The sequence below is a fragment of the Podarcis raffonei genome, chromosome 8 (genome assembly GCF_027172205.1).
Source record: "Podarcis raffonei isolate rPodRaf1 chromosome 8, rPodRaf1.pri, whole genome shotgun sequence".
NCBI classification, from domain to species: Eukaryota; Metazoa; Chordata; class Lepidosauria; order Squamata; family Lacertidae; genus Podarcis; species Podarcis raffonei.
This window is the reverse complement of record NC_070609.1, coordinates 1,311,611-1,334,895: the sequence shown is the minus strand read 5'-3', so window position 1 is coordinate 1,334,895 and position 23,285 is coordinate 1,311,611. Positions and strand designations below refer to the sequence as shown.

Here is a 23,285-nt window from a genome sequence, read left to right as displayed (position 1 = left end):
TCAAGATTTTTATTTTTTTTAAATGCTTTTTTATTAAATTTTCCACAGACAACAAACAAAACAATCTTTTACAATCAACATTTTGTGTTATCTTATTTACATTGCGTATATTCACGCCGCGACTTCCTTCCTTCCCTGCGTTGGTTTTCTTAAAACATATCTTCTCTTGTAGATTCTTATTGACCTTCTATACACATCACAGGATTTATGTTAACCCTGCCGTAGTTTTTAAACTTCTAGTTCTTTCTTATATATACCACAAATTTACCCCACTCTTCTTCGAACTTTGTACTTTTTTGTACCTCAAATTCTATATGTCATTTTAGCCATCAAGATTTAAGCGCTTTAACAACAGCAAAAGTTCCAGTTGCATCTAAAAGCCATTGGATCCATAAAAGAAAGCAATGGAGTTTTGTCAGGGCTAGTAGGGTGGCTATAGAAAATGTAGCTTGAGTCTCTTGTGTGAAGAGATGCTACATCAATCCCAGAATCGTAGAGTTGGAAGGGACCAAGAGGGTCATCTAGCCCAACCCCCTGCAATGGAAGAATATTTTGCCCAATGTGGGGCTCAAACCCATGACCTTAAGGTTAAGTGCATCTGTAGCAACACAACCAGACTCCTTCATCTGCCCCAGCTGCAACAAAACATGTCTCTCCACAGACTTAGGGGGAGCAGTAATGCTCAGTCCCTTCAAGAAAAAGTAATGATTGGAAACCCAGGGAGGAAGCGGGTCTCAAAACGACAGCCCTGAAGGGCAGGCCCAAGGGTGCCGGGGGGAAAAGAGCCGTGACACGAAGTAAAATCCCACACAGAAATGTACCCAGGGACACAGAACAACCAGTTTAATAAAGAAGTGAAGTTCTTTGATTAAAAAGAGAAAAAAATCCTGTCAGAAAATGACCAGCAAGCGCCAAGCCAAGGAGACTCAGGATGACCCAGCTGCTGCGCCTGAGGAGAATCCTAATATATTGAGTTAGAGATGATGAGGCTAAGATTGGAATTGCCTAAGGTGGAAGCAGAGAAAGAAAGAGAAGAGGCCAGAATGGCAGCTGCCCTTCATCTAGCAGAGAGAGAGGGAGGGAGGGAGGGAGAGAGAGAGAGAGAGAGAGAGAGAGAGAGAGAGATTTGAGCCCAAGAAGAAAGAGACAGGCAGGCCAAGATGGCCCATGAAAAAGAGATGTTTCCTTTAAAAATGGAGGAGATTAAGGCGAGGGCAGAACTGCCGCAAGCAATGTTGGGGGTGGAGATTTTGCCTCAGCAAATGTAAAGTATGTACAGTGGTACCTCGGGTAACAGACGCTTCAGGTTACAGACTCCGCTAACCCAGAAATAGTACCTCGGGTTCAGAACTTTGCTTCAGGATGAGAACAGAAATCATGTTCCGGCGGCACATGAACAGTTTCAGGAGGCCCCAGAACAGTTTCAGGTTACGAACGGACTTCCAGAGCGAATTAAGTACTTAACCCGAGGTACCACTGTAAAAGGTGATGGTGTGCAGGCCTAATGGTCAAAGCTTCAAAAGGCCAGTTTTCAAAATGAGGCAAGTCAAATTTCGGTCCCGTCCCAAGGGGTGGAAATCTACAACCTGATTGGAGCAAGGTAAAGGTCCTTCAAGAGGGGCCTGGACCCTCCACAAAAAGAGAAAGAAGAGCTTTTCTGGGGGGACAGGGATATTGTCCTCCATTTATTCCTCCTTTTAGCCCCCATGCTGCTCCTTGACATGACTGGGAGAAGAAAGACCAGCCAGACAAGAGCATTTGGAGGGACCAGTGCCAGGCAGCGTTGGGACATTTAAAAACAGCCCTAGATCCGGGGTCAGCAAGCTTTTCCAGCCGGGAGCCAGGTCACCGTCCCTCAGACCTTGTGGGGGGCCGGACTATATTTTTTTGGGGGGGATGAACGAATTCCTATGCCCCACAAATAACCCAGAGATGCATTTTAAGTAAAAGGACACATTCTACTCATGTAAAAACACGCTGATTCCCGGACCGTCCGGGGGCCGGATTGAGAAGGCGATTGGGCCACATCCGGCCCCCGGGCCTTAGGTTGCCTCCCCTGGCCTAGATGGACCTTGGGGTCCCTAACAACTTTAGGATTCTGCTCTTCATTTTGGAAGGCGGACAAGGAGCAAGAGCAACCTGCCTTCACAAGGAAGAGGACGGAGTCTTCATCTCCTTGGTTGCCCTTCTCTGGGAGGGTGGGCAGATTGTGAGGAGCAAAAACGAGGACGCGATGATGACTCTCACTTTCAATACTCCTACTATAGGTAGGCTAGAGAAGCTGTGAGATGTTTTGCTGAGGGGGGCAGGAGAAGAGAAGAGGAAAGCAAGTCTTCCACCCCCACTTATGTCTCCTCCAGAACGTCTGGCCAGAGACATTTTGACAAAAAAATCCACCTGGACAGAAATTTTACCCCTGAAAAAGAGGACGTGTCCTGGGAAAAGAGGACACATGGCAACCCTTCTTCTCTGGCGTCCCTCCTAGCTGAGTAAGACTGTCTTCCCTAAACACGGTTTCAACCATGAGGCCCTCAGTGACTGTGGGGGCCAATTCTGGATCCAGGCGTCCTTCCTTGCCTGGTTGAAGGAGCTGTGAAGACACGCTGATTCCAGAGGATGAGGAGCGTCAAACACACCGTTTCATCCACACGGGTCTGGCCCCCGGTGTTGGCAACCCAAGTCCAAATCCAATTCCAACATTTATGAAATTGAGGTATTTTACGGGGCTTGGGCACCCACAAACTTATAACAATGTCACCAGAGGGGGAATAAAAGGCTTCCTAGGAAAACCCCCTTGGCTGCTCCTGTGTTGCTTCCAAGGCGACTTCGCTAACAGAGAAGAACATAGGATCTTGATGGCTGAAATACAGACACAAAGCAGCAGATGGGACAACACAGAATGGCCCCCCCAGCCATGTCTGGCAATGTCTCCCCCCTCCAGCCCCCCCGGGACCCCCTCTTGCTGGGCCCCCAAGAGAGACTCGCCCCCCCCCGGAGAAGAGACACCCCCGGGTCCCCCATCTGGCCCCCCCAAGACCCCCCTCTCCCCCGCCCAGACGCCCCTTCGCAGCTCCAGGCAGAGAGACGGGCTCCTCCTCCCGGACACGGGTTCCCCCTTCACACGCACACGCGCCCAGTCCCGGGTTCTGGGTCCGGCTCCCTCCCTGCCCCCCCCCCGGAAGGGGAAGCTCTGCGCCTGCGCGACGCTCCGGGCTCCTCCGCAGGGAGAGAGAAGGGTTAAGGGGCGCCGAGCTGGCTTCCTAGAGAGGACAGGAAAGGAAGGCGGGCCGCTCCTCCTCCCTGTGACGTCCCTTCCGGCCAGAGGGTCTCCTGGGCCAGAGCGGCCTCGCCTTCGCCGGCCGGGCTCTGGTGGGTCTCCTCTCGGGGGAAGCCTGGGGAACTCCCTGCCCCGGGAGGCGGGAAGGGGAGGGAAGAGAGGCTGGGGGTCCGGGAGGGAGCAGAGGGACCTCAGGCCCTGGCCAGGGAGGTGGGACTGGAAGACAGTGAGGAGGGAGAAGGACATTAGGAGGGACATAATTGTGAGGGAGAAGGATATTAAGAGGGACATAATTATGAGGGAGAAGTGTATTAAGAGGGACATAATTGTGAGGGAGAAGGACATTAGGAGGGACATTATTATGAGGGAGAAGTATATTAAGAGGGACATAATTATGAGGGAGAAGTGTATTAAGAGGGACATTATTATGAGGGAGAAGTATATTAAGAGGGACATAATTGTGAGGGAGAAGGATATTAAGAGGGACATTATTATGAGGGAGAAGTATATTAAGAGGGACATTATTATGAGGGAGAAGTATATTAAGAGGGACATAATTGTGAGGGAGAAGGATATTAAGAGGGACATTATTATGAGGGAGAAGTATATTAAGAGGGACATTATTATGAGGGAGAAGTATATTAAGAGGGACATTATTATGAGGGAGAAGTATATTAAGAGGGACATAATTGTGAGGGAGAAGGATATTAAGAGGGACATTATTATGAGGGAGAAGTATATTAAGAGGGACATTATTATGAGGGAGAAGTATATTAAGAGGGACGTTATTATGAGGGAGAAGTACATTAGGAGGGACATTATTATGAGGGAGAAGTATATTAAGAGGGAAATACCATGAAGATGACACTTCCCTTCTCTCTCTATTCATAAATCTCTGTATGTCGGCCATTTCCCCTCCCTAATTCTTTATTTGATGGAAAGTCCAGTTTCTGAGGCGTCTTCCAGGGCAGTTCCACCCAGAGGGCCTTGCCACCGTTCCCTCGGATCCAGAGCAGGAAGTCCCCAAGGGATGGTGGCTGGAGCTAGACATGGGCCCTGCTGCTCACCAAGCCGCCCAAGCAGATATGGCTGGCTTGGGGCGAAGCTCTGGACTATGAAGTGGGGTTGGGAGGGACCCCCACTATTGCCCTGGCTCCAAATTACACGTCATATAAATGACTCACTTGTCATTCACAGTTATGACTTCTTCCTCCTCCTTCTCTCCCCACGATTCCTCAGAGAACTTTCTTCTTCTCTTGGCTGTGCTTTGATCTTACAATAGAAGAATGTGTTTGATTTGTAGGATTTGTTGCGCCTTGCACTAGAACTTGGCAGAGGACGAAGGGACTCCTTCTGATCTCTTGGAGACTTCCGGAGAGCCTAGATGGATGAGCAAGACTCAGCTGGCCCTGAAGCAGGAAGAGGCCACGCCCTGGAAACGGGGAGTAGTGGGGGATTCCATGAAGACTCCATGCAGAAGATCCTGGGTGAGGAGGACACCCCTTGCTCAGAGGTGCAGAGCCAGCAGCTCAGGCAGTTCTGCTACCAGGAGGCCAAAGGACCCCGAGAGGTTTGCAGCCAACTCTACCACCTTGACCATCAGTGGCTGAAGCCAGAAAGGCACACGAAAGCTCAGATGTTGGACCTGGTGATCTTGGAGCAGTTCCTGGCTGTCCTTCCTCTGGAGGTGGAGATCTGGGTGAGGGAATGCGGAGCGGAGACCAGTTCCCAGGCGGTGGCCCTGGCCGAAGGTTTCCTCCTGAGTCAGGCAGAGGAGAGGAAGCAGGCAGAGCAGCAGGTGAGAGAGACTTTCCTCTGGATACTCCCCAGGGGCTCCAAAGAGGAGGGAGAGTATTCCCAAATCATTTCCTAATGGCCCATCCTTTTTTGGAAAGCATCTAGGAACAGATCTTCTCCTTCTCCTTCTTCCTCTTCTTCTTATTATTAATACCACACCCATGTGGCTGGGTGCCTTCCAGCACATATAAAAGCATAAGAAGGCATCAGGTGTCTTCTAAAAGTTATGCAGTTTTTTATCTCCTTCTCACCTGATGGGAGGGCATTCCCCAGGGTGGGGCCACTGTGGAGAAGGTCTTCTGCCTGGTTCCCTGTAACTTCACTTACCACAGTGAGGGAATCAGCAGAAGACCCTCGGAACTGGACCTCAGTTCATGGAGACGCTCCTTTGGGTATACTGGGCCTTTGAGGCCAACACTTTGAATTGTGCTGGGAAACGTTCTGGGAGCCAGTGAAGATCCTTGAGGACCAATGTTTCATGGTCCTGGCAGCCAACCCCAGACACCAGTCTAGCAGAAGCAGGAAGCAGCTTTCACCTCTGTCCCCCGAAAGCGCTTGCCTCTGCCATTCCTTCTCTAACCCTTCTCCCCATTCTCTGTTTTGAATCCTTGTTGCTCTTTCAGAGGAAGGATCTTTTGGCAGAAATGGGTCTTGATTCTTCTGAGGCAGAGAAGACTCCGCTGGACGCCAGAGTGAGGCCTCTGGGTAAGGAGGAAGGAGTGTTTTCTCCCCCGTTTTGTCACATTCTCTTGGTTTTGAAACTAATCTGTGATTTCTTTACATCTTATGGGGGAAGACACCTGGAGCCCAGAGCTCGGGGTGGGGGGAGATGTATTTTTGCACAACTATTATATGAAATGGGTACAAATGAGTCCAAATGTACTCAGCAGGGGAGACTTTTACTGCAGCTGGTTCAATTCCGCAGTTTATGAGCTCATCTCTTCCAGCAACGCCTGTACATTAGTCCAAATTGAGCTCTAATTGACAGGAGAACCTCTGCTTCTTAATGGCAGCGAAGGAGAGTTTTTGGCAGATGAAGAGCTTTTGCACTCAGCGCCTCCCTGCCTCCCGCAATCCATGCCGGAGCCGGAACCTGGTACCAAGACGAACTGGGAGTGAAGCCCGTTCCCCCCTGTCCCTGGGGGCAACTTGCAAGGAGAATTACCCTCAATCATCCTTGTTTTTCCTTTGCCAACGATCTCCCGCTGCCTCCAATAAAGCAGAGCGGAACCGGAAGCTAGCAGGGGAGACTTTGACAAGCCCCATCTGTACTTAGAGATGCACTTGCAGTTTCCCACTTACATTTTCTCTCCCAGGAGACGGAATGATGCCACCAAGACCTGCTCCCTCATCTTTTCATGGTGGTGGAGGGGAGGCAGCAGCTGTGGACCCAGATCAGGTAGGGGGAAGGAGCGCTGGGATGCAGACTGGCTGGACACAGTTGGATGCAGAGGAATGGTGGGAGGAGCCAGAGAAGAGGGAGCCGACTGGGAGGAGGAGGAGGTGTCTGAAGCTGGAGAGGGAAGAGGGCTCAGGGAGCAGAGGGAGTCTGTGGCAGAGAGCAGCCCAGACTCCGAGGCAGAAGCTGCAGCAGGAGAGAGGGATGAGGAAGGCAGAGAGGGGTCTGGCCACTGTAGAAAACAACAGAGCCAAGTGAATGTTCTCTAAGAGGACAGCCTTTTTCCTTTTCTGTTAGGGTCCAGTGTGCTTTGAAGATGTGGCTGTCCATTTCACAGACGAGGAGTGGGCGTTGCTGGATCCTGACCAGAGAGCTCTCCATAAGGAAGTCATGGAGGAGAGTCGTGGGATCTTGGACTCTCTCGGTAAGGCTCCCTATTGGATCATCCTATCTGTTTTGTAATTCAAGACATCTCTCTAGATGATGAACCTCTGATATTTCGATGGGGCTCAACAGCGCCACCCACAGCACCTGGGATGTTAACACTCCCACAGCAAACCTTGGATGGATGGCTATTGATTGTTTTCCATGTGAATATTCTTCCTCCAGTTCTGTCATTTAAAACCATGATCAGGCTGTCTGAACTGCCCAGGCCTTCTTAAATGTAGGATTCAGAGTGATTTTTGACCAAAGAGTTGCTTGACAGATTCCACGACTGAACCAAACAAACTCCATCCCAGAAAAGAGCCAGGCTTTTTGAATCTCAGGCAGTGAACCCTGTAGTAACAATAATGATAATTTTATTATTTTCACCCTGCCCATCTGACTGGGTGGCCCCAGCCACTCTGGGCAACTTCCAACAAATAGAAAAACATAATAAAACATCAAACATTAAAAACTTCCCAACACAGAGGTGCCTTCAGAAGTCCTCTAAAAGTTGCATAGTTATTTCCTTGACATCTGATGGGAGGGCGTTCCACAGGGTGGGTGCCCCTACCGAGAAGGCCCCCTGCCTCGTCCCCTGTAACTTCTCACAATAATGTAACATTTAAGTACAGTGGTACTTCGGGTAAAGAACTTAATTCGTTCCGGAGGTCCGTTCTTAACCTGAAACTGTTTTTAACCTGAAGCACCACTTTAGCTAATGGGGTCTCCTGCTGCCGCTGCGCTGCCAGAGCACAATTTCTGTTCTCATTCTGAAGCAAAGTTCTCTTGCGGGGGTCCAATTAGTGCCATTGCCTTCCGTTAAGAGTTTGGGTGTAATCCTTGACGCCTCCCTTTCCATGGAGGCGCAAGTTACAGCAACAGCCAAGGCGACGTTTTTCCACCTTCGCCGCATCAAGCAGTTGGTCCCTTACCTTTCCTGCCCTGACCTGACCACAGTGATCCATGCGACGGTCATCTCCAGGCTTGACTACTGTAATTCGCTCTACGCGGGGCTGCCCTTGAAGCTGTCCCAGAAACTCCAGCAGGTGCAGAATGCTGCAGCGAGGCTCCTCACGGGGTCTCTGCCTTGGGAGCATATTCATCCAGTGCTTTTCCAGCTGCACTGGCTCCCGGTGGAGTACAGGGTCAGATTTAAGGTGCTGGTTTTGACCTTTCAAGCCCTTCACGGCCTAGGCCCCTCGTACCTACGGGACCGCCTCTCCCGGTATGCCCCACGGAGAGCCTCAGGGTCCATAAATAGCAACACCCTAGAGGTCCCGGGCCCTAAGGAAGTTAGATTGGCTTCAACCAGAGCCAGGGCCTTTTCAACTCTGGCTCCGGCCTGGTGGAACCCTCTGCCTCATGAGACCAGGGCCCTGCAGGATCTGATTTCTTTCCGCAGGGCCTGTAAGACAGAGTTGTTCCGCCTGGCCTTTGGCTTGGAGCCAATTTGATTCCCTCCCTCTCTTTCTTTTTTCTTTTCCTTCTGTGAGGAGGCTACATTTTAATATTTTAATGTTTCAATATTTTAATGTTGTATTTTAATATTGTTTTTAAGTTGTAATTATTCAACTTGTTTTTATTATTGCTTGTAAGCCGCTCTGAGCCTGGCATTGGCTGGGGCGAGTGGGTATAAATAAAAATTATTATTATTGTTATTATTAACCCGAGGTACCATTTCTAGGTTAGCGGTGTCTGTAACCTGAAGCATATATAACCTGAGGTAGCACTGTAAGGAAACTTGAATAATAATAATAATACTGATATTACATGTTTCTGCTGCATTCTGTGATGTTGAGAATTTAAGAAAACATCCAAATTGGTTTAAGGTGATGCACATCATCATTAAATGTTTAGCCACTAAAGAAATTTAAATTTGGCAGCTGCTACACACATTTGTTCAATATACAAAATGTGTTTTTCAGCACACAGAAGTTCATTCCGCTACTCTTACATCGCCCACCACAAGGCAGCTGACTATGACCAAGTCAGTCCAGAGTCAATGTTCCCAAATATTTCTCCAGCTCTTAAAATTTGTTTAGATTTATTACTGCATATTGAACAACTTAGCATACTGAATACAGTCGTACCTCGGGTTAAGTACTTAATTAGTTCCGGAGGTCCGTTCTTCACCTGAAACTGTTTTTAACCTGAAGCACCACTTTAGCTAATGGGGTCTCCTGCTGCCGCCGCGCTGCCAGGGCATGATTTCTGTTCTTATCCTGAAGCAAAGTTCTTAAACTGAAGCATTATTTCTGGGTTAGCAGAGTCTGTAACCTGAAGCGTATGTAACCTGAAGTGTATATAAACCGAGGTACCACTGTATATCTTAATTTTGGACAGGGAACTTTCCCACTTTGGCCACCATTTCTATAATAATAAAAGCACATTTTATTTATGAAGATAGTACAGATCCATATTTAAATTTGAACAAAATGACGTTACCAGGTTAAGCTGTACTTTAAAAAAACTAGAGAGAGAAAACATAATATTCAACTTGATTTGTATACAAAACTAGACATTTTTACAGAACAAAAGGAACATTATAACATCTAACTCCCTTCAGTTCTTCCCCTGTCCCAAGCATTAATTAGCATTGTTCCATAATTTGGGACTGCACTTCTTCCCGAAACTCTAATCCGTTTGCCTCTTAGTTTCAGGTGGTGATGAATTGGAAATGAAGAACAAGGGAGACCACAACGAAATCCACAGAGTGGAGGAGCCAAATCAGGATTCAGACTGTGGAGAGAGCTTCAGTCAGAGCTCCCATTCCACTTCCCATCAAAGAAATCCCCTTGAGAAGAAACACTATCAGTGCTTGGAATGTGGAAAGAGCTTCACTCGGAGTGCCCATCTCACTTCCCATCGTAGAATTCATACAGGGGAGAAACCCTATCACTGCTTGGAGTGTGGAAAGAGCTTCAGTCACAGCCACAATCTCACTTCCCATCGTAGAATTCATACAGGGGAAAAACCATATCACTGCTTGGAATGTGGAAAGAGCTTCAGTCACAGCCACGATCTCACTTCCCATCGTAGAATTCATACAGGGGAGAAACCCTATCAGTGCATGGAATGTGGAAAGAGCTTCACTGATAGCTCCTCTCTCTCCTCCCATCAAAGAATTCATACAGGGGAGAAACCCTTTCAGTGCTTGGAATGTGGAAAGAGGTTCAGTCACAGGTACAGTCTCACTGCCCACCGTAGAATTCATACAGGGGAGCAACCATATCAGTGCCTGGAATGTGGAAAGAGCTTCAGTCAGGTCTCCCATCTCACTGCCCATCAAAGAATTCATACAGGGGAAAAACCGTATCAGTGCGTGGAATGTGGAAAGAGCTTCAATCGGAGTGCCCATCTCACTTCCCATCAAAGGATTCATACAGGGGAGAAACCCTATCAGTGTTTGGAATGTGGAAAGAGTTTCAATCAGAGGGCAAAGTTGTCTTCTCATCAAAGGATTCATACAGGGGAGAAACCCTATCCGTGCTTGGAATGTGGAAAGAGTTTCAATCACAGGGCCAAGCTCACTTCCCATCAAAGGATTCATACAGGGGAGAAACCCTATCAGTGCGTGGAATGTGGAAAGAGCTTCAATCAGAGTGCCCATCTCACTTCCCATCAAAGGATCCATACAGGGGAGCAACCCTATCAGTGCGTGGAATGCGGAAAGAGCTTCAGTCAAAACCGCAGTTTCACGTCCCATCAAAGAATTCATACAGGGGAGAAACCATATCAGTGCGTGGAATGTGGAAAGAGCTTCAGTCATAGCCACAATCTCACTTCCCATCGTAGAATTCATACAGGGGAGAAACCATATCACTGTTTGGAGTGTGGAAAGAGCTTCAGTCACAACCACAATCTCACTTCCCATCGTAGAATTCATACAGGGGAGAAACCATATCTCTGCTTGGAGTGTGGAAAGAGCTTCAGTCACAGCCATGATCTCACTTCCCATCGTAGAATTCATACAGGGGAAAAACCCTATCAGTGCATGGAATGTGGAAAGAGCTTCAGTCAAAACCGCAGTTTCACTTCCCATCGTAGAATTCATACAGGGGAGAAACCCTTTCAGTGCGTGGAATGTGGAAAGAGCTTCAGTCACAGATACAATCTCACTGCCCACCGTAGAATTCATACAGGAGAGCAACCATATCAATGCATGGAATGTGGAAAGAGCTTCAGTCAGGGCTCCCATCTCACTGCCCATCAAAGAATTCATACAGGGGAAAAACCCTATCAGTGCCTGGAATGTGGAAAGAGCTTCACTAGAAAGCACAGTTTCACTTCACATCAAAGAATTCATACAGGGGAAAAACCCTATCAGTGCATGGAATGTGGAAAGAGCTTCAATCGGAGTGCCCATCTCACTTCCCATCAAAGGATTCATACAGGGGAGAAACCCTATCAGTGCTTGGAATGTGGAAAGAGCTTTAATCAGAGGGCCCATCTCACTTCCCATCAAAGGATTCATACAGGGGAGAGGGGGCCGCTAGGGGCTCATTGGAAGATGGCCGACAATACCATCTCTCCGTCTCACACGAGGAAATTAAGAGGCTGATATCGGAGTATGCAGCCTTACTTGTTACCCCAAGGGAATGGGGAACACTGCCCTTGCCTGCAGTTGCCATAAATCACCCCCTGATCCGAAAGAAGGGGGTGAGGGCACTAGGCACACAGCCCTTGTGTGGCACGGCTCTCCCGGACGCTGTCTCTGATTGCACGCCTGGTTGCAGGAGCTCAAAGTAAACAATTAGAAAGAAGCAAATGCACATATTTTGAGCGAAGATCGGGAGTTAAGTCTGCTAATTAAAGTGATCTCTGTGAAGTGGAGCGACGGGCTGGATTCAACAATAAATCAAGAAGAAGATTCATCAAAGGATTGGTATGTCGGAGCAGGGCTGAAAAGGGGGGAGGAAAAACTTCTTTTTTTATCTTATGTGAGTACCCAACAACCCTCCTCCCAAGAAAGAACCGTTGCAATTACTGATTACAAGCAGGATGATTAAGAACTGCGTGGAAATAAATTACTAATCAAAGACATGGCTAGTGGGAACATCGGGAAAGGAATGGAAGCTCTTTGTGACGCAGTTATAAAGAGATTTGTTACGGCAGGCCCGGCCACAGGAAGATCGAGGGGGAGGAGGACCATGGTTTGTTATTATATCGGACTGTGAGTTTGACCTGGCAGGGCCCCCTGAGAAAATTGAGGAAGACTGGCTGGCCTGTGGAAGTTAACGGACAGACTTTGGGAATGCTTTGTACGGAGGTGTGGAAATGGCGTCTGTCTTTCTTGATATGGCTCTTGGAGGAGTGCAAAACCCACACAGGATATAACGTTTGTTTTCAACCCGCTTGTGGAGACTATCAGAGATCACAAAAAGGAATACATGATAATAATAACAACAAGAAGATGAGGAAAATAACAAAGTGAAGATTGAACAGAAATGTGAATACAGAACTGTGTACATTAAAGCAGCAGCAAGAGAGATGTTTGGAACCCTTTCTGAGCTCGAAGCATGGGTACCCCCAACAAAAAATTTAAAAATTTGGCTGTGTAATTTGGAATTAATGTGATTTGGAATTAATGTGATTTGATTGGCCTGTTAATAAAAATTAATTTTTTTGGGGGGGGGGAAGGATTCATACAGGGGAGAACCCTATCAGTGCGTGGAATATGGAAAGAGCTTCAGTCAAAACTGCAGTTTCACTTCCCATCAAAGAATTCATACAGGGGAGAACCCTATCAGTGCCTGGAATGTGGAAAAAGCTTCCGTCAGAGCTCCCAACACACTTCCCATTAGAGAATTCTTACAGGGCAGAAACCATTTAAATGCCAAGAGTGTGATCGGAGGGATTTATGAAAGTCTGGTCTCATTTTTAAAGTTCTTTTTAAAAATAGAATTGGAGCTCTTAAAGGTACCTAGAGCTGGCTGAAAAAGCTAAAATCAAGACAGGTTTTGACAAGTTTTTTTCTCTTTGAAGAAAAATATTTCTTCTACTCTGAGCCACTTAAAGAGAATTGGATTCCTGCAAGACAACCACTCTTATCTGGACATCTAAATTGCTATGTCCTCTTGAACATTCTTTTTTTCTTTTTTATGGTTCTTCTTTTAAAGTAATTATTTGGTTCATTTGTTTAATTCGAATCTTAATTTAAGAAATTGGATTTTATGTTAAACATATTATGTGTGTTGGGTATCAGGCTGGAAGGAAGAGGGAGGGCTGGAAAAATGCAGGAAACAGGATCTCTTGGGAAAGAGTTATTCTGTGGCCTTGACAAACTGATAAGGTGCTGCTGGAAAACAGGGAGAGGGAGATTTTGAATATGGCAGTTCAAAAACAGTTAACACCAGGCCTGTGTTAAATTTGGAGAAGCTATTAGCCCGAATTGATAAAAATCATTAAATGGAGACAAATTTGACCACTAAAGTAGAGACACTGACAAAGGAAACAGAAGCACTAGATGTCTCCATGAAAGGAAGGGAGGTGAAGTCTGAAAAGCTGGAAAAGAAGACAAAAAATGGAAATCAGAACAGGAGACGCTTAGGATTGATGTGGACGGTTTGGGTGGGAGATAAGAGGCAATTGCGGGCGCTTTGGCAGTTCTTGAGATGAGACAGAAAGCCCAGCCTCTGAGACGGAGAGGAGGGAGGAGAGGAGGATTTTAGCAAAGGTTTGAGCGGAGTGGCTGGGAGTGGAATTAGACTGGCTTGTGGAGCAAGGAGGGCTCTAGCCCGTGCCTAATGCCCCCTGAGAAACCCCAGTCATCACACCCGTCAAGCCCAATGGCTCAGTCCACAACTGCGCAGACTACAAATGTATCATAAACAAGGCCCTTACGGCTCATGCATAACCGGTGCCAATGGTCAGCCATGTCCTCGCCTCCCTGGTGGGGTCTAAGATTTTTGGCAAGCTGGCCCAGGCCCAGGCCTGGTTTGGATAGAAAATCAATGTGAATAAATCCCCCCAGTGCCACCCCCTGGCCGGTCTTCCTGTCTCCCTCTCCCTGTGCCCCCACCCTGCCCCAATCAAAGTCCCAGCCAGCAGCTGCCCTCCAGGCCTTCCTCCGCCCATCTTGGGGCCTCAAGGCATGCGGGCAGAATTTGTGGGGGGTGGGCTCAGGGGTCTGCTTTCCTCTCCTTATACTGGGAAGCTTGTCTACTATCTAATGGATAAAGGGTTGTTTGGAAGACTAAGCCCTCTCAACCCCCCACCCTGTTTTAAGGAAAACCCGCAGGAGCAGCGGGTAAGGGAGGCAGAACTAGGAAGTCCAGAAGTGACCGAGGCCGAGCAGCCACAGGAACCAGAACCACAACCAAGTGGACCAGCGGCGTCCAACCCTACGACCCCGTCACATCCGGCAGCCCTGGAACAAGAGCCAGAACCAGGAACCCCTACTGAGACACCCAAGACCACAAGGCATACGTAGGTGACCGGCATATCTCAACGAGTAGGAATGCTAACCTTCTGGGCGCAACAGGAACGTAGAGGGGAGGGGGCTTATGTACTAAGCTTGGATCCTAGAACAATAGGCAAGTAGGATCCTAAAATGCAACAACTGATTGGCCTGCAGGGAAAGACCAATCAGGCTCCATGAAGTAGTTAATCAGCCTATTAGGCTGGTAGGATCCTAGAATGCAACAACCGATTGGCCTGCAGGAAAAGACCAATCAGGCTCCAGGAGGGAAGCAGAATCAGCCAATCAGACGGGACTAATTCTGTAAATAATGTATATAACAGCCTGAGGGTTGGGGGCAATTAAATCACTGTTTTACAAGCTGCAATAAAGAGCATGAAATCACTACAGGACTCCTGAGTAGATTTCAGAGAATCTAATGCATCTTTGGTTGGGATTGTCCAGCAAGGAGATTGGAGATGGTTGCCAGTCAAAGGGTAGTTTAAGACACAGGGGGGAAAGAGCTGCTTGTGAAAGGGGGGGGGGCAGTTTTGGGAGACATTCCAGCCGTGGCATTGGCAGCCAGATGAGGAATCCTGGAAGAGGACACTCCAGGCTCATCTAGTCCAACCCCTGCAATTCAGGAACCCCGGTTCTTTGTCCTGCCAGGTCCCTTGAACTGGGCAACTCAGATGCCTGGAGCAGCGCCCGTTGGAGAGCAGCCTTGGGTCGCCTCTGGAGCTGGCTGGACCTTTTGGACGGCTGTTTCCATCCCCCCTGCCTTCTGCTGGCAGGCCCGGTTGGGAGTTGTAGTGCAAAGCCCATTGAGGGTGCCTGGTCCTGGAGGTGGTTTTCAAGTTGGAACTATGTTTTGACCCTTTGCCAAAAGGAGATGCCACAAAGTGTGTGTGTGTCGGGAGGGTGTCTTTTCAGTGCCAGGATACAAGGTGCTCTCTTGACCTGGAGCCCAATCCCTCTCCCCCACCCCTAGAAAAGGGGGTCATGCAGGACCCCCTTTTCCTTCCTCTTTGCTCAGAGAGTCGGAACCAACTCTCTCTCAAGGGACCCTGGAGCCAAACACTTGCAGAGTTTTACTTCTCAAGCAAAGGGTGGGAAGGAATACATTCTTGTTGCTCTTGAGATGTACAGAAATCTGTTCCCCGCGGAGGGAGAAGCTCGCCAGGCCCCCAAAGTCCCCCGAGGGAGCAGCTCTGCGCCTGCGCCACGCCCGGGGCTCCTCCGCAGGGAGAGAGGGACCAGCAAAAGGGTTAAGGGGCACCAAGCTGGCTTCCTAGAGAGGAATAAAGGGAGGAGGCTCCCTAGAGGAAAAGCTCCGCCCCCATCAGGGCTTTTGTCTCTCTGCTCCGCAAGTGCTGCCTGGGGGCGCCTTCTGGGATCCGGTGAGTGGCCTTGGGGAGATGGGGGGTCCCCCAAAGAAGACCCCTCTGGGGCCCTGGCTCCTGAGAGAGAGAAGGGAGCAGGGCGAGCTCCGCTTTGCAAGGGCTCAGAAGAACAGCCATGAGGGCCAGGGAGTCATGATGAGGGACCCCCAAAGTCATCTAGCCCATCCCCGGCCCGGAAGAAATCTGCCCAGCCTGGGGCTTGAACCCAGGGGCCTGAGATCAAAGAGACTCATAGAATCATAGAGTTGGAATAGACCACAAGGGCCATCGAGTCCAACCCCCTGCCAAGCAGGACTCGTGCTCTACCCACTGAGCTCTCCTGCCTTGTTCGGGTTCATTTCTGGAAGAGTCTGACAGAGAGAATGTGAGCTTGGTTTGCTCCTCCTAGCAAGGGTTAAAAGGACTGAGCTGCATTCCTAGAGAGGACAGGGAATAAGGGGGGGACAAGGTCCTCCCAAGCAAATGCCCCTTCCTCCTTCCCAGGATCCTCCCTGCAAGAGGGGGAGGGGCTTTCATTTCCTCTGCAGGAGCTGCCTTAGTTTCCCTTCTGGCATCTGGTGATTTTCCTCTCTTTTCTGCCCTAGGGTGCATTGGGGAGAAGTGGGGCGGGGTGACCCAGGGCTCCAGGGGACGGATCCGTGGGGATTCTGCTCAGCTCCTGCAAGGGGATCCCCAAGCCAGCGCTAAGAGGTTCTGCCCTCCTTCTCTCTGCAAAGCCAGGGAGGCTGCAAGTAGCAGGAGGTCTGCAACTCCTCTTGCTCCTTTGGGGAGGGGTCACTGAGTCAGGAAGAAAAGGGCCTGCAGAGGAACCCTGATGGGACTGAGGAATCAGCCCAGGTGGCAGCCAGATGGAAACATCTGGAGGCAGAAATAAAAACTTGGCCTCTGTGCTAAACAAAGTCCTTTCATCTCGCAGTGCGCAGTTAGACCCATGGAACTCCCTGCCACAGGAGGAAGAGATGGCTTGAGAAGAGGATGAGGCCCATTCAGGGAGGAGCAGAGGGCTAGCGATGGCTCCAGGCCCCCCAGTGGGAGGCAGCCATGCTTCTGAAGGGGGAGAGAGTTGCCCTCAGAACAAAGACAGAAGTCTGCCTTAAGAATATGGGAATATGGTGCTTGAACTCCGAGTCTGGGCTGTGATTCAGACTCATCCATGCTGGCCCAGGGAACATTTCTCTTCTCCTGACTGTGTATCAATCTTGTAGTAGAAGAATGCATTTGCTTTACAGGATTCTCTGGCACCTCTCAGTAGGACAGGCAGAACTTGGCAGAAGACCTAGGGACTCCTTCCGATCTCCTGGAGGTGTCAAGAGAATAGAGATGGATGAGCAAGACTCAGCTGGCCCTGAAGCAGGAAGAGGCCTTGCCATGGAAACTGAGAGCAATGGGGGATTCCATGAAGACTCCGTGCAGAAGATCCTGGGTGAGGAGGACACCCTTTGCTCAGAGGTGCAGAGTCAGCAGCTCAGTCAGTTCTTCTACCAGGAGGCCAAAGGACCCCGAGAGGTTTGCAGCCAACTCTACCACCTTTGCTGTCAATGGCTGAAGCCAGAAAGGCACACGAAAGCTCAGATGTTGGACCTGGTGATCTTGGAGCAGTTCCTGGCTGTCCTTCCTCTGGAGGTGGAGATCTGGGTGAGGGAATGCGGAGCGGAGACCAGTTCCCAGGCAGTGGCTCTGGCCGAAGGTTTCCTCCTGAGTCAGGCAGAGGAGAGGAAGCAGGCAGAGCAGCAGGTGAGAGAGACTTTCCTCTGGATACTCCCCAGGGGCTCCAAAGAGGAGGGAGAATATTCCCAAATCATTTCCTAATGGCCCATCCTTTTTTGGAAAGCATCCAAGGAATGATATTGGATAGCCCTAAATTGTTTGCGTCCAAAGCCATTCCATTTCTAATCTACTTTTTTTGAATCCTTGTTGCTCTTTCAGGGGAAGGATCTGTTAGCAGAAATAGGTCCGGATTCCTCTGAGATAGAAAAGACTCCCTTGGACTCCAGAGGGAGGCCTCTGGGTAAGGAGGAAGGAGTTCTTTCTCTGTCTGCTCACAAGTTGTGGATTTTGAAACTAATCTGTGAATTCTTTTCATCTTATTGGAGAATTCACAGGGGCCAAGAGCCCAGAGAAAGGGAGATGTATTTTTGCACAACTAGTATGTCAAATGGGTACAAACGTCCACATTTAGGTGGCAACTCCTACTTGTTTGAAGGCGCACCTGTAGTTTTCCTTCGGAGTGAAGCATGCGCTCTTGGCTTCCCACTTACCTTCTTCTCTCGCAGGAGACGGAACGAGGCCAGCAAGACCTGCTTGTCCATCTTTTCTTGGTGGCGGAGGGGAAGCTGCCCCTGTGGACCCAGAGCAGGTAGGAGGAAGGGGCCATGTGGGGAGAGAGGATGTCATGGACTGGTGGACACAGAGGAATGGTGGAAGGAACCGCCAAGGAAGGAGGGTTGAAGGCTCAAATAGGCTTCTAAGCAGTTCACACCCCATACCAAAGAGTGGCCAGGATTCACCCCATCAGTCCCACAATGGGGTTTTCCCCTCTCATTCCCCTGCGCACCTTGAAGATGTTTATAGGGCTTCAGGAGGGTCCTCCCTGTCGCGAAATCTTTGTGGTGCTTTAGCAGAAATGCTTAGAGTTCCTGGTTCTTCAGTGCAGTATATTTATTGTGAGCTATATATACACAAATATCTACAGGCTATAATACAGGAGCAGTTTATACAGTCAAACGGAGTACCTGGCTGCACCTTAAGGCAAAGAGGAAGACTCTCTTTGACCACACTCCTCTGCACCACCACCTTTACTTCTGGACAGGTTTCCCTTTTTAACCAAGGACAGCCAATCATAGAATCATAGAGTTGGAAGAGACCACAAGGGCCATCGAGTCCAACCCCCTGCCAAGCAGGAAACACCATCAGAGCACTCCTGACATATGGTTGTCAAGCCTCTGCTTAAAGACCTCCAAAGAAGGAGACTCCACCACACTCCTTGGCAGCAAATTCCACTGTCGAACAGCTCTACTGTCAGGAAGTTGTTCCTAATGTTTAGGTGGAATCTTCTTTCTTGTAGTTTGGATCTATTGCTCCATGTCCGCTTCTCTGGAGCAGCAGAAAACAACCTTTCTCCCTCCTCTATATGACATCCTTTTATATATTTGAACATGGCTATCGTATCACCCCTTAACCTCCTCTTCTCCAGGCTAAACATGCCCAGCTCCCTTAGCCGTTCCTCATAAGGCATCGTTTCCAGGCCTTTGACCATTTTGGTTGCCCTCCTCTGGACACGTTCCAGTTTCTCAGTGTCTTCCTTGAACTGTGGTGCCCAGAACTGGACACAGTACTCCAGGTGAGGTCTGACCAGAGCAGAATACAGTGGCACTATTACTTCCCTTGATCTAGATGCTATACTCCTATTGATGCAGCCCAGAATTGCATTGGCTTTTTTAGCTGCCGCGTCACACTGTTGGCTCATGTCAAGTTTGTGGCCAACCAAGACTCCTAGATCCTTTTCACATGTACTGCTCAACTGACAGCACATTATTCTGACCCACATCATTCTGACCCTGCACTTGCACAGAATGAATTGCAGGCCGATTGCATCAGCCAGTTGCATCAGCTAGCCGACTCAAGCCTGCAGACTTAGTATCTCACACAGCATTCTGGGATCCCAACACTCCCCACCCGGCAAGAACAGCACAGAGGGACAGAAGAAGGGATCCTTCCATGTGGCAAACGGGAATGTTTGTGCACAGGATTTGAAGAATGATTTGAAGAACACCAGTTTCTTAATGCCCCTCATTAAAATACACAATGAATAATTCCATTAACACATCAAAATATGCATCCATAAAATGTGCAGAAAAAGAATCCAATTAATACAGAACATCAATGAAGAGGCAGAAAACAACAAAGCGTAACAGTTCATCTTTATGTTATCTAACCTTTTTCTTTTAGGGTCCAGTGTGCTTTGAAGATGTAGCCTTCCATTTCACAGACGTGGAATGGGCATTGCTGGATCCTGACCAGAGAGCCCTCCATAAGGAAGTCATGGAGGAGAATCGGGGGATCTCGGACTCTCTCAGTAAGGCTTAATATTATGCCTACCCCCCTCCAAGATGGCCCCCTTTTGCTCTTGAAGGGCTGGCCTGTCTGCAGCCCCCACGGCCTCCCATCAGGGCCCCTCCATGGGGGCAGAAGCAGAGGAAGGGCCTCAGGAAAGCAGCCATGGCTCTGGCCAGATGCACAGGAGGAGGAGGGGCGCTGACCCAAATTATGATTTATTCCCTCAATACCTCCTTCACATCATGACTGGTCTAAGTCCTTTCAGGATGTCCTTGGCATCAAAATGAAAGCCTATCTGGTGCCCGGAGAGCCTGGCGAGGAAAAGGCCTGCCAGGGGAATGTCCTTGCAGAGCCTCTCCCCCTCTGGGCCTTTCCTGCTCCTTCTGGGGTGTTTGTTTGGTTTTTAGCCAAGAGAAAACTTGGTCTTCTTGTCTCCTCTTCTCCCCCTCCTTGACTTCACAGCTCTGCTGCAGTCCCTTCCCAGATACAGAGTGATCTGGGGTGTCGAAGAATCCTAGAACTGGAGAATTCTGCAGGTCTGCCCAGAACTCATTGCACCGAGTTCAAGGAAACTTCTTCCCTGGTAGTTCCTCTGGGGATCTCCGTTCGACCGAGCTGATAAAGCTCATCTTCCGGAATCGCCTCCACGTGATTGACGACCTGAGCCTCTGATAAGGCTCCAGGCACATTCCCCATTCAGCAGAGTTTCCAGCACAGGGAAGAGACGAGAGGTTTGGGCTACATTGCTAGGAGTTTTATTATCTAGCTACGCAGGCAGAAAAATACATCCTCTCTCTGTGAGAGCAGAGAGCAACTGAACAACAAAGGAACAAAGGAACAGGAAACCACTAACATCCCATCCGTCTCCCGTGAGACTTCCAACAGTATGGAATGTGAACAGAGTCTTGTGACTCCAAAGCACTGCTCAGTGGCAAACAGAAATGGCAAGCATTTTCTCCTCACTTACAGGAACATTGGGAAGACAAGCTGGCCTTGTTGTGAGCCAGGTGTCCTAGAGAGACAGTGGGGAAAAGGGAGGTCCCACTCTGAATTACGGAGACTTGGTTGCCCTGCTGAGAAGGAACAAAATCATCTTTAGGTGGGAATTTCCCCAAGGCCTATCCTTCAGTTTTAAAGGAAGGAAAATAAAAATAAGATCAGTAGAAGATAAAGCAAAGTTTTTGAATAACTACGAGGAAGATCTGCAGAAGGAACTTGGAAAAGAGTCAAGAGCACTGGACAGAAGATCACCAGACAGAGGATTAGAGCAAAGAGCATTGGACAGAAGATCACCAAAAAGAGGAATAGTGGACATTGCAACACTACCTTTTGGACTGGACCGCCTAGTGACACCGACACTACCAACAGAAGAAGAGCAGGCATTGGGTGCAGTTGGAGGAAAATCAGAGTAATTACATCATGGCACTGCAAGTATTAAGCTGGAATGTGAATGGACTGAACTCCCCAGAAAAAAGGCGGAGAGTCTTTCATTTATTGAAAAAAGAACAATTGGACTTGATTTGTTTGCAAGAAACACATGTGACAAGGCTACACAGGAAGATATTGAGTAACAAAAGATTGGGCCAAGAATTTATTTCATCAGATAAAGTCAAAAAAAGAGGAGTACTCCTTTATGTAAAGGAGAGCCTATCATCGAAATTTATATTTAAAGATGACCAAGGAAGATTTGTTGCAATTGAAATTCAATCACAAGGAGAGAAATTTTTGATAGTAGGCATTTACGCACCAAATGAGCGAAAATCGGAATTTTACAAGAAGTTACATGAAACTCTGATGGACTATATGGATTACAATATGATTTTGACGGGGGACATGAATGGAGTGGTGTCTACAAATATGGACAAGGCACTGAGACAGGTAGTTACCAAGGATGATAGACTACCAAAAACTTTTTTTGATATGACTGACAATATGGATTTAGTTGACATCTGGAGAATGAAGAACCCTTTGGGAAGAGAGGGAACTTTCTTCTCTGAGGCCAAAATGACATGGACAAGAATTGACCAAATTTGGGTAACTAGAGGGTTGGCTCTGAAGATTAGAAAAGTGGAAATTTGCCCTAAAACTTACTCCGATCATAATGCTGTGAAGATGGAAATGAAACTAACACCAACTGGTTCCTTTAGATGGAGGATGAATGACACTTTGTTTAGGAACGAATAAGTGACTAAGAAGGCCCAAAAAACCTTGAGAGATTATTTTGAGATAAATATGAACACCACTACTGAAAAAAGAGTAATCTGGGACGCAAGTAAAGCGGTTATGAGAGGATTTCTGATACAACAGAATGCAATTAAGAAGAGAGTTCAAAATGAGAAAAAAGACAAGATTTTGGAGAAAATAAAGGAAGGAGAGAAGAAATTGAGAGTGAAACTAAAGTCGCAGGAGATCCTGAAAGAGATAAAGTTATATCAAGTACAATATATGAAAATGATGAACCAGGAAATAGAATGGAAAATTAAACAGATGAGACAAAAGACATTTGAATCGGCAAACAAATGTGGGAAACTGCTGGCTTGGCAAATTAAAAAAAGACAAAAACTTAATACTATTACGAATTTAGAAGTGGAAGGAAAGAATATACAGAATCCAGTGGAAATTAGAAAGTGCTTCCAGAGGTACTTTAAACAATTATATACACAGGAGACGCAGAAAGAAATGGACATTGACCGATTTTTGAAAACAAATGGACTACAAAAAATCTCTCAAGAAAACAAACTACCGTACTTTTCTCTCTATAACACGCAGATTTTTTCTCCTAAAAAGTAAGGGGAAATGTCTGTGCGTGTTATTGAGCGAATGTGGGGGGTCCCTGGAGCCGACCCTCCCAAGCGCAGAGGAAAAATCAGACAAAAATCCAATCGCACGCGTCAGGGAGAAGGGAGGAGGGAGCTCCGTGAGAGAGGAAGCTGTTGCTTTCCTGCATTCTGCCTCAGGGTCTTACTGCCCACTCACTTCTGTTTCGGTTGCTGTTTGCTCAAACGGAACAAAGAGCAGGGAAATCCCCTCCCCTCCAGGCAACCCCTTCCCTCCAGGCAAGCAGAGGGGAAAGGAAAGGATCTCCGTCCTCCGGTAGTGCTGCGTCCAGGGAAGCATTTTAGGGAAAACATGGAGGTGGGAGAGAGGGGGGGCTGGCTTGGGTGTGTGTGTGTGGGGGGGACTTTTGCCTTCCTTTCCTCCCTCCCGTTATACCCCTCTCCTGCATTCTTAGCCAGCTGCTTCTCTGCACACTGGTGCAAAAACGTGGTTACAAAGCATGGATCCACATGGATCCTCAGGATCTTTGCATTGGGTCACCCCAAATTCACCATCAGATCACATAGCATGTCCATGTCTGCAGCCTGCACCAAACAAATCACACACCCACTGTTGCCTGGGGCTGCAGTGGTGCAAAAACGTGGTTACAAAGCATGAATCCACATGGATCCTCAGGATCTTTGCATTGGGTCACCCCAAATTCACCATCAGATCACATAGCATGTCCATGTCTGCAGCCTGCACCAAACA

At 48.3% G+C, this 23,285-nt stretch overlaps 3 protein-coding genes across 8 annotated transcripts in view; all 3 read left to right on the top strand.

Annotated features, from left to right (window-relative positions):
- The first annotated feature begins 3,305 nt into the window (after positions 1 to 3,305).
- Positions 3,306 to 23,285, top strand: part of LOC128420151 (zinc finger protein 665-like) — a 90,308-nt gene continuing 70,328 nt past the window's right edge. The window contains exon 1 of the mRNA XM_053401653.1: positions 3,306 to 3,369. The gene's annotated coding sequence lies outside the window, so the exon portion shown is untranslated. The remainder of the gene's footprint in view (positions 3,370 to 23,285) is intronic.
- On the top strand, positions 3,355 to 14,704 carry LOC128420152 (zinc finger protein 883-like). Of its 2 annotated transcripts, XM_053401658.1 has the most exons (6): positions 3,355 to 3,369; positions 4,581 to 5,075; positions 5,698 to 5,779; positions 6,391 to 6,473; positions 6,771 to 6,897; positions 9,554 to 14,704. In XM_053401658.1, the coding sequence occupies exons 2-6, from the start codon at positions 4,662 to 4,664 to the stop codon at positions 11,458 to 11,460; spliced, it is 2,613 nt and encodes an 870-aa protein (XP_053257633.1). In that variant the 5' UTR covers positions 3,355 to 3,369; positions 4,581 to 4,661; the 3' UTR covers positions 11,461 to 14,704. The 2 variants fall into 2 exon arrangements, with proteins under 2 accessions (XP_053257633.1, XP_053257634.1); XM_053401659.1 differs by lacking the exons at positions 3,355 to 3,369; positions 4,581 to 5,075; positions 6,391 to 6,473 and having other exon boundaries at positions 5,695 to 5,779.
- LOC128420164 (zinc finger protein OZF-like) overlaps positions 15,308 to 23,285 on the top strand; it is a 44,615-nt gene continuing 36,637 nt past the window's right edge. For 2 of the 5 annotated variants that reach the window (XM_053401685.1, XM_053401684.1), the window contains exons 1-3: positions 16,309 to 17,435; positions 17,628 to 17,709; positions 17,975 to 18,057. In XM_053401685.1, the coding sequence (XP_053257660.1) occupies positions 16,914 to 17,435; positions 17,628 to 17,709; positions 17,975 to 18,057 (687 nt within the window). In that variant the 5' untranslated portion in view covers positions 16,309 to 16,913. Of the gene's footprint in view, positions 15,699 to 16,308; positions 17,436 to 17,627; positions 17,710 to 17,974; positions 18,058 to 23,285 lie in introns of those variants that run through there. The other 3 variants (XM_053401688.1, XM_053401689.1, XM_053401686.1) reach the window with 3 other exon arrangements.